Genomic DNA, 11,047 nt, shown 5'->3' with positions numbered 1-11,047 from the left:
AAAGTTTTCCTTCCTTCCTTCCATTAATGCTAGACCTACAGAATTACAAATAACAATTACATCATATTCAGAAAGCCTAAGAAAATGAATAGGATAGTACCTCTTCTAATAGATAAACCATTTTGAAAATTAGTTTCTTATCAGAGGCTTTTTGATAGCACACTAGAAATTCAACATATCCAGTTTATGAGACAGAAATCCAAGATGCTGCTTCTAAAGATGCATAAAAGTAGATGAGGGTGAGGGCTTTCTTTCAGGTACAGGAAGAGACATTAAGTTTCTTTAAAAGTCCACTTACAGCTTTCCCTTCAGGTTACATCCCTCAATTTTAATGTGAGATGATTTGAATGCAATATCAATCCCTGAACAGCCAGGTACCGTGCTAATCATCCTTATTTCATCTTAGATGATGTGCTGATTGGGATGAAACACATCTATTGCCAGGGAATGCAAGTAGTTGCAGATGGAGAGTTTTAAGGACCTTCTCCCTCTCCCTCTGAAAGAACATAATGGCCAAACAAAAGCAGCTTAAGTCATTACCTTTCTTCATGAGCACGGAGTATGCCGATCTCACATTAAATGATAGAATTTTGCCAAAGTTAATATGAAAACTCCTTGTACTTAATTCTGCCACTGAACATAAGAAATCTGACATTAGTACAAGACTAATTGCCCACTTAGCTTGTGATCTTGTAATGGAATAACTACAGTAGTTTTATAATTTATAATTACAAGGACACTATTGCAGTTTTGCAATGCATTTTCCACAAGATGGTGATAACTATATTTAAGCTCAAGTTTTAAAAAGAAAACCATTCTCTTTTGAAGTTCAAAAGGAGAATTTTCTTGTTTAGAACAATTTTTTGCTTGCTTCTCAGACAAAGCACTGATTTTCAGGTCATCCAGAGGTAAAAGTTAACTACCCATCTCATCTGCAGAACTGATGGTGCCAGCACAAATAATTAAATGCCTTCATTTGTTCCACACTGAATGCAGATTGAACACTGTAAATAGGAGCACAGATCTGAAAGACTGATGCAGTTCTATTTGTTTAGTTGCAAAATGAGTTTTGCATGGACAAGAGGAAGAGCTTTATTTTTCAAGATGTGACTTCGACAGTCTTATTAATGGAATTTAATGTCAAGCAGCTTCCTTGTTTCCCTTTCTATCTACAGCAGACTTGAGATAAGAAATCTGAAGAATACCACACAATTTTGCCCACTGACACTTAACATCTGCACCTCAGATAAGCATTCATAACAAATTATTCTTGCAAAGAAATGGTAAAAAAGTCAGCTACTTAGCTTGGCTATGTCCAGACCTTCAAATAAAGACCAGGAGGGCCAAGAGTCTTCTGATCATTTACCTTATTCTGCTGGATTACAAAGTTTTTGCCCTATCTGCAATTAACCACAGGAAGTTACTGCTTTCTCACTATTATTTATCACACCTTGAATATTTGCCTAGGGTTAAAGCCATTTCAACACCTAATTATTCAAATGCCATTTGGGGAGAGAAGGACAGCTCGTCCATTCTATAGTGACAATATACACGAAGGTAACCTCCAACCCAATCAAATAATCTGCCTAAAACATAACATATGTGTGATGTATGGAGAAGACTTTTAAGGTAATGAAATTCTCTGAAAGTTACAAAGTCCCAGCAGAATACACCATTAGCTATTATCCAGCCATCACTGTCATTCTTGCATCTACTCTGGATGATGTCTAATCATAAGACTTCAATACTTTACTGCCATACCCTGGAAAGAAAAATGGCAGTTAACCCTAGGATTAAATCTATAACAAAATCCAAAATTTGTACTGGTGGACTCTTTAGAAGAGAGCCAGTACACACAACTAAGTAGGACAAGATTGACCTTAGGTATGACAAGCAGCTCATGATTTAAGTTATGTAACATGTCCAGAAAGGTCTGAAATGTCCCAGATACAGTAACATTAGGTAGAAACATCTGGAAAACTCTGGAGCCACCTCACGCATGATTTACTCAAGAATCCTTTTATGACACACTGCAGTGCTAAAAGCTGCTTCTCAAACACGTTGTATGTTATCACAGCCTTGCTGCTAGATAATGAAGTCCCAGCTGGGAACAAAAACACTTCTCTCGTAATAGCTGCACACGCCAGAAGGCAGTCATTACTTGTCTGTAATGCTCCAAAGAGACTAATTCAGGGAAGAATCAAGTAAACCACCATGAGAGCAACTGATGTATGTATATACAGGCTCAAAAGTACGATATTTGCCCCCTGGTGTCAGAAAAGTACGATATTTGCCCCCTGGTGTCTACAACAGAACCAGGCCAGAACTGCTACCTATTTCACCTGCTTACCATCATTTTGTAACTGTTCCATGTTCACAAGACAGATTTCTTTTTCCCCAAATGAAAGTGATCTCGAATTGCTATTGATCTGAGTGCAACTCAGATCTAGAAGTAATCTAAGCAGTGATGGTACTTGAAAGCTCTGAAGTCCTCTCTCTCTCTCAATACAGTTCTTTAAAATGTGTAGCACCACACTTGCACTGCAGTGGACCAAGCAAAGAAAACAACCTGGACCCTTACAATCAACCATAATGTTGACTGACAGACCCCCTGAACAGGCCAGAAAACCAGTTAATGAATCTATGTGCCATACTGTGACTCGAGGCAATTTTTCAGTATACTGTTTATTAGCTGCATGTATTGAGATTAAAGGAGTCAGTGCAAATTCCCAGATTAAACATGTATTAAGTACTTGTTTATAGTTATTATCATTACACATCTCCCTCTATCAGCATACAGTAGAACAGCTATTCTAAAGACCATTTTCATACACGAAAAGGCTTACAACTTTGCATCTCAAATAAGAGGCCTCTCAAACACCCACGTTTTATTAATAAATTTAAATTATGCTTCAAAAAAAAAAAAAAAACCTTAAGTGGAATGTTCTGATCAATTCAGTGGTCTTTAATTCAGTATGCTGCAAGTTCACTATCCAACTACAATTAACTATTGAATTTGCATTTGGTGTGCAACAGAAAAGGCTGAATAGCTTATATTCTACCAACCATTTCAAAGTAAGCTGATGCACACAAAAAGAAAAAAAAAAAAAAAAATCACTGTTTCCTACATCAGTTCAGCATTAAAAGGTTTGTCTTTTTTTTTTTTCCAGTTAAAAAAACCAATTGGGACTATTAGCTCAGTAACAGCTTCCTAAAAAAAGACACAGAACAGCAACTTCTTACCGGACTGCAGGTTTTATCTTTACACTGGCTTGGAATGTTCCTAGGCCTTGACTACAACTGCTGTGCTTCTAGCCATCAGCATTGTTTCAAGGTGTTTGCTGTGTAGCATTGTCTTCAAAAGCTTATCACTCCTCAGTAAAAACTTTTCTTGTTTGTGCTCTTCACATGTAAAATGGAAAAGTGACCTTACCACCTATCTGTATGCACTATTCAGCAACAAAGCCAAAAAATACAATTTGTTCTGAAAGTTCAGTTATGATACAACGTAGAAATGTCCCTCTGGGCAAAACTCTCAGCAAAAACAACTTTCAGTTCTGTATATAACAGGTAAGCAATGGGTAGCTGTTCCTTAATGTCACCCTTCCACACGTGGGAATTATCTGATGAGCAACACAGCGCTTTTCTTCTTGCACATGCTATAAATGCAACACAACTACCAACACCTCTATGGAGGCAGCTATCAATATATTCTCCCCACTGCAGAGAGAGTGCATGTGCGCAAAAGTGAGGCACAAGTGATTTTCCAAAGATTATACCACAAGTATACAGTAAAAACTTGAGTAAAACTTGGTAATTTCCAGCTCCTAGTCTTATGCCATTTCTCCTAGACATTGCTGCCTTGATGAGAAGGAGAGTCTCCACAAGAAGAAAAACTTCCTAGATGTCACAGGTATTAGAATCAAATGAGAAAACGGGAGTTTGACAACTATTCAGGAAAATCTTTCATTGAAAAGAGAAAACCTTATGCAGTGTAAACCCGTTACATTAGATTTCTTTCAGTCGCTGAAAACCAGTGTTCAGGATACAATTTTTATAAACATGTTTTATTTGTCTTGCTTATACCATTAGAACTGTAACTGCTGGCTGTCATTTCCCTTAAAAGGGGAAATCAATTCAAACACATACTGGTGCTTTTCAAAAGATAGCAATTAAAAGGGCAGCAGCAGCGGGCATTTGAGATTTCTTAAAACCTTCAAGGCTGCAGGAAAGACAAAAGGACATGTGACCAAAAGTGTTATGATTATCCATTAGAGATTTCCATCAGTACCGGCATCAGTTATTTAGGTGATAATACAGCAAAGTCGAGTATTAGTGACAGACAATGTGCAAGTCATAAGGAATGATAGAGTACCAATCCTTACAAAAGTCATTGCTATCAAAGAAACTTAAATGTGTTTCAAAGAGATATCTAAATACTTCACATCAAATAGACAGTGGCCAACCAGATTATAACTCGCATTTGTTGCAAAATTTTGTTGAAGTGCCAAATCAAAGCTTTTTTCTTTAAAAAAAATTACACAGTAACATTAGCAGTTATGCAAGCGACCCTACATCCTTAGCCACAGTAAACGGGGCCCTGGTGCTGAGCAGCGCTGTAGCTAAGGGCGCTTCTTCTTTGTCAAAAACTGGCTATAAGCCTGCTTAGGGAAATATGCATCGCTACACATCTGTAACTGTTCAGTGCTTCAGTTTAATATGAAAAAGCTGAAATGCAGTTGCTCTACCAAGCCACACTTCACTTTTTCAATCCTTTCATGGGAACATTAAGTTTCGTCACATTAGGTTTTGCCACCACAGTAATTCTTTATGAATTTGCAGATTATATCCAAATTTGTTGCATCGCTTTTAATGTCAGAAGTGAGTCTTTGCTTTTTCCTGCCACTTCAGTTAACCATGGAGAGACTGGATCACCCTGAAAATTGCCTTTTTTGCATTATTCTTAGCAAGGGTGAGGAATCTGAATCTCATGTGCAAGGCTCAAGATGATGCTTAGGACAGAACATGCAGAGTAAACGTTGTTTATTTCTTTCCATATCCAGGTAACATAAAGCTGGCAACTGTAGTCCTGTCATTATGGGTAATGAAAATAGTCCCTTTACAACAAACTTCCTGTAAGGGAGAACAAATAGATGATAACTCTTCTGGTAACATGTATAGTACACTGGCCAGTGTGTTTTTGGCGTTTTCACGTAATCCTGTGAATTTGTTTAATTCACTTGCTGAGCGTTCATTTGAGGCATCCCTCTGTTTGGTCTTGGGGGTCCTCCACGACCTAGAAAATATGTGAGAGGCATTGGGATTATGCAAGGAAACAGAACAGAAACAACCACCACCACCACCACCAGAAAACAAACCAAAAAAGCTACAAGCTCTGGTCTAAACTAGGTATTTGGGCTGCAAATGCTTTTCAGAGTTTCTGTGCATCAGAATTCAAGAGTGTACAGCTTGTCTTTACAGTTTTCATCTTTATCTCAATACCTTTTCCCCCAAACTATGAAGCTGTAACCACTATGAAAAAATTTAGTCATGAGATACAAAGATTGAAACTGAAAGTTTTGAAGTAATGTAAAACAATCATTGGTTTACTGCAGTTTTAAATACTGCAAGCTAACTGATCATATTTTTACTTCCATTCTTTCTTAAGAAAGGGACTGCGTGCAGCTCACAGTGTGAGAGCAGGGAGCTGCTGGAGAGGGTCCAGAGGGCCACAAAGATGATGAGAGGGCTGGGGCACCTCCCCTACAAGGACAGGCTGAAGGAGAAGGGCTTGTTCAGCCTGAAGAAAAGAAGGCTGGGGGGTGATCTCATTGCAGCTGTTCAGTACCTGAAGGGAGCCTAGAAACAAGAGGGGAATCAACTCTTTGAAAGGGTTGATAGCAGCAGGACAAGGGGAAATGGTTTAAAGTTGAATGAGGGAAGATTCAGGATGGATGTCAGGGGAAGTTCTTCACAGAGAGAGTGGTGAGGTGCTGGAACAGGCTGCCCAGAGAGGTTGTGGATGCCCTGTCCCTGGAGGTGTTCAAGGCCAGGTTGGATGGGGCCCTGGGCAGCCTGGTCTGGTATTAAATGGGGAGGTTGGTGGCCCTGCATGTGGCAAGGGGGTTGGAGATTCATGATCCTTGAGGTCCCTTCCAACCCTGGCCATTCTGTAATTCTGTGAACTGTTTGGTGAATTTCTCTGTCAGCCACACATCACTGATAACAAACATTAAGACTTCATTCATTATAGCTGAGCTTTCTATACAATGCTTTCAGCTTCACAACAGCCTCACACTAGATTTAATTCCAAGCCACAGTTTCACAGGATGGTGCCTTTAGTACCAAAAGTCAAGAACAGAACTCTAAGTGCTTCCTCCTCAATAATAATGAGAATCTTAAGTTATAATCAGAGAGGTTTAAAATGTCCATATGAGAACAGAGCTCATCACCAAACATCTATTAGAAAAGAACTGTGGAAAACACTGTTGAAAAGTAAGATTTAGAAGTTCAACTGGAGGCCTCATGAGTACACTTTTGTTTGTTTCCTGTGATGAACACCTGGCAAACACTCCCAAAAAGCTACAAGATAAAATGCTTCCACTACCCAAAAGCAATAATTCTTCGGGACCAAGGAAGAGAATAACACGTTGTATCCTTCGATAAAAAAAAATAAATCCTTGCAACAGATGCAGTAATTCATCTCTTACTGCCAAGTAAAACACAATTCTGAAGGCTGACAGCCAGTTAAAGCCAGGTGGTAGCTTTATTAATAAATTTTACTTACAAAATACTCACACATCTAACTAAGCAGATCTTAAGTTATGACAAATCTGGAGGAAAAAAAAAAATCACTAAGTTTTTCATTATTATCTGCTACATTTAAAGCACCAAAAACAAACGCCTTTTTAATTGCTTCTCAAATCCTCATTCAACAGGCAGCTAAATTTCTGTAGGAGTTCACAGGATAACAGTGTAACTCAAGACAGAAAGGACCTCAAGAGGTCCTTCTTCCAAAGCTGAGTCAACTATGAAGTCAGAGAAAAGAAAGCCTATTCTTCAACTGGGATCTACTGAATAAAGGATTGAGGTTGCTTTAATACAAAACTCCAGAAATTGAATCAAAAGATTCCACTCAGCTCAAATCAAGCACACACTACTCAGGAATTACCTCGAGGAGCTCCCCGAGGCCCACTTTGTCCAGAACCACGTTTGAAGTTCTGCTGATATCCATCCTGAAGCATAAAAATGGGAGTTATGACATAAGCCACACACATTTTCTTGGTTTAATAGTTACCAGTAAAATAAAGAGCTTTTAAAACAATCTACACTGATGAAGTACCTGTGACTCCAGCATACTGCATTCTGTTAGTTTTAGTTCATGTAAGGAAAACAAATTCTTACTCCTACCAGTATCTAGCAGCTATAATAACGTAAAATAATAAATTCCTTGTCCAGTTCCAGGATATTTTCTTCAATATAAGTAACAAATGCAGACAGAACTACTGTTCAGTTTTTTTTCCAGACTGCACAGAAGTCAGACAGATGGGTTTCTCACAGGACCGGTCAACAAAATGAAGATTCTAACACCAGTACGTAAGTTAGCCATCTCATCTGTTTATAAATACATGTTTGAGGATGAGCAGTCATTTTCCAGTCAGTCAGACTAAGCTTTGAGCTCACTATACACATCCTACAGAACAATGTATTTCTATACTGATTTCAGAATAGCATATCAGAAATGCTGAAGACAGGCAGCCCCTTACAAGCTTGAGAAGTTCATTCCAATGGATTTAAGTTCTGCGGTCCTTCCTCACAGAGCTGTGAAAACTTGAGAGAGTTTTTAATAATTCAACTAACTTTGCTTTAGCTACTTCAGAGACCACACAGCCCAACAGTTCTCCCAGTTATAACTAGCCATCTCAAATTCTGCTATTTCTATGCATCTGTAACTTCTGCCTTCATTAGCGATAAAAATGTCATAGGAAGACTTTCCACTCATTGCCTTGCACTCGTGCTTTTGCAAATGCATGCATTTTCCTTGTATCTTACCCGCTGGTAGTTTGAATAATCTCGAGGAGCATTAAACTGGGGCTGCGTGTAACCACTGTTCGGAGTGTTGGAAAATGAGGGACGGTAGCCATCATATCCTCCTAAGGAAAAACAGACAAGTCTGCACTTGGAAATGACAACCTGTTACACAAGGCTTTTCTTTCTATGGTGGCGTAAAGAGCTTTTAACTTAAATCTAAGGGAAAATAAAACATTTAGGAAGTTGTTTCTGCAAGTCAAGCAAGTGTTTGCAACTTCAGTGGTAATGAATATCTAGTAACAACTGGGAGGAGAAACCATTATGTGCATTTCTCCAGTATTTTGAGATTTAATTTACATAACAAATCCAAAGCTAAACGTAATATTGGGATCTAAATCTGACAGCTGCAGCCTGCAAAGTCACAACTGCCAACTCAGACTGCTTCTGAGTAAAGGTTTTCCCGAGAGACAGGAAACAAGCCCAAGAACAGTTTCAGTTTAAAAGTCTAAAGTCTGGAATCCGGATCGATTTTGAACAGACAAATGGTGAACACAATACTGCCAACTATAATCAACTGTATTTTTATTATACAGCTTTTTCCTCTTTTCCCCAATCACGTAAGAGGATGAGAAAAGGGCACTAGTCTAACCCCCTATCACTCAACAAGGAAGCTGCATCTTTCCTATTCTAACATGCACACCCTGGCTATCTCTGCCAGAGATACCACATAAAATCATCTCCATGACCATTTATTATTCATCCATCCAGAACAACCGTATCATTCTTCTGCTCCTGTTAATTCCTTCAGAGTAGCAACTTCTACATTTCTCTTCCTTTACTTTTGTATAATCAAACCCATTCTCAATATGATGGAAGTCAAAACTCTAAGAGCCATTTACCTCTAAATCCATTTGCAGGTCCCCTGTAACCATTCATCAAGCCGCGAGTCCCACGTGATCCACCACGAGACACTCCCCGACTGTTGTAGTAAGGCTGACTGTTACGTGGAAATCCAGTATTCTGTTGGGGAGGTTGCTGATGGTTTCCTGCCACTTGATGGGTCTGGTCCGGAGAACCATGGTAAGTACCAACCACTGCATTTCAAGTGAGGAGAAAGTACAGTACAGAATCCTGAGTTTCTGCATTGACATTCCAACATATGCTCATCTTCTAACTCAATATACAAAGCTCGGAAGTACCCCTGAACAAATCAATGTATGCTTACCCACTGAAAGAAAATTAATCTGCAGAATTGTGTCAAATTTAATTCTGTGAGATGTCTGACAATGAAGGTAAATCAGCTGTGTACCACTTTCAGATTGAGCCAATGTCAAGAAGCCTCTGGCCTAAGCTCAGCAACAAATATTCCATACGCAGGTAACATTTCTCTGTGTGCCATTTCAATTCCTTTAAAAATCACCAACACACACACACTCTCTCTCTGTAAAAATAACGTGAGCTAACCCATTTCTGGAGCTTCCTCCCCTCTGAACTGACAGACAGCCACTAAAAAGTATTTGCAGTCACTCTACATTCTCTCTGCTAGGCACAGCTGTGCTGACTACAGGTGAGATTGTGGGAATGTTTTAACAGAGCTGCTATTTTGACTGTACAGGCTGGGGGTTCATTCCTTCTACAGGACACGTAAACCAAGAAGCAAAAGCTGGACAGATAGCTTGAGACTATTTGCTTCTTGAAAAAAAGTATGCCACGTTATCTTCACATCACAGGCATCATCAGAAATGGACTATGAACACAATCCAAGGATTATAGGTTCAGTAAGTGTAATAATAGATGGAATTCTGTATCTAAGAGTGAAAGAGCTATAAACTTCAGTTTGATACCAATTGTAAAAGCAAGATCTCAACATTTAAGTGGTAAGATTCTCCCTCCCATTTCATATGCAGGAAAGCAAGTCTTTATTATTCAACAGAAAGCATTACTTCAGTTCAACCTCACTTAGCATAAAGTGCTATGAAGTTCTGTACAGCTCTGTCTCCCCAACCTCCATGCATTCCACAGTCATAGGAAGAAGTGGTCATCCTATACCCCATTACAATGGGCAGGTTTTGTTCTAAAGCCACTGTAATTTTTTTGTATCATCGGTTACGTTTACTTAACTGCTGTATAAAGTGAAACACTTCATACTGCATGGCTCACCTTCAACACCACCATTCCCCAGGTTGTTTTTCTGGTTGGGTTTTTTTTTTTTTGAGCTATACAATGTACAAGGGAAACAGTGAAAATCTGATTCTCCCTCTTCTCATTCATACAACCCTTACCCTACCTTGCAGGGAAGACAAGATTCAAGACCATAATCAGTTGCAAAGAAGGATCACGTTTTTTCCTCACTCTACACTTCCAGTAGCTTTTAGCACTTCACCACTGTCATCCTGTCCTGTATCGTTCACATGAAATCCCCCTCTGCATCTACACGTTTTAAAGATTTTGACTGCTGTATTCAAACTATGCCCAACACTATTTAGAAGAAGGTTTTACATTTTTCTGGACCTTCAGTGATCTGTGAGAACCAATCCATATTTGTTCTCAATTGTAGCCTGCTATTACCTTCTTAGAACTTTACTGAAGCAGTACAACCAACTTTTTTTCCTTTTTATGGCATATTTAAGAATCATTTAATTTTTACATCAGCAGAGCAAGTACTCTACTGCTTTCGTCTCAAAAATAATCCTCAATCTCGTTTGTGATTTTCAAACCCATATATATATGTGTGTATGTGTATATACACACACACAAAAAAAAAATCAGGTAGCAAAATTTCTTTGACAACTGGAGAGTTACATACTGAATTCCATGCCTTGCTGGATAGTCCAACCAAGACAGAAACACTACAGATTGCAAAACGAAGCAATAAAATATAGACGTTGCCCAGAGGTAAGCATCTTTGCAAAACAAGAAGAATTCAAGAATGTGTGACATGCTCTGCTATGCATCTTAAGACTTCACAGCCTTGATTATCTGCTCTACCAAAGCTATCACCATTTTAATTTTCTCT

At 38.8% G+C, this 11,047-nt stretch overlaps 1 protein-coding gene across 2 annotated transcripts in view; it reads right to left on the bottom strand.

The window, feature by feature from the left end:
* Nucleotides 1-5,231: 5,231 nt before the first annotated feature.
* The window catches only part of CAPRIN1 (cell cycle associated protein 1), a gene marked incomplete at both ends in the record, with an annotated part of 31,095 nt that continues 25,279 nt past the window's right edge, over nucleotides 5,232-11,047 (bottom strand). For both annotated transcript variants that reach the window (XM_079537830.1, XM_079537831.1), the window contains 4 exons: nucleotides 5,232-5,296; nucleotides 7,172-7,235; nucleotides 8,053-8,153; nucleotides 8,931-9,125. In XM_079537830.1, coding sequence (XP_079393956.1) covers nucleotides 5,232-5,296; nucleotides 7,172-7,235; nucleotides 8,053-8,153; nucleotides 8,931-9,125 — 425 coding nt within the window. The remainder of the gene's footprint in view (nucleotides 5,297-7,171; nucleotides 7,236-8,052; nucleotides 8,154-8,930; nucleotides 9,126-11,047) is intronic.

Source organism: Tetrao urogallus, assembly GCF_951394365.1.
Source record: "Tetrao urogallus genome assembly, chromosome: 6".
Classification (NCBI taxonomy): Eukaryota; Metazoa; Chordata; class Aves; order Galliformes; family Phasianidae; genus Tetrao; species Tetrao urogallus.
This window is presented reverse-complemented; position numbering and strand designations above follow the sequence as displayed.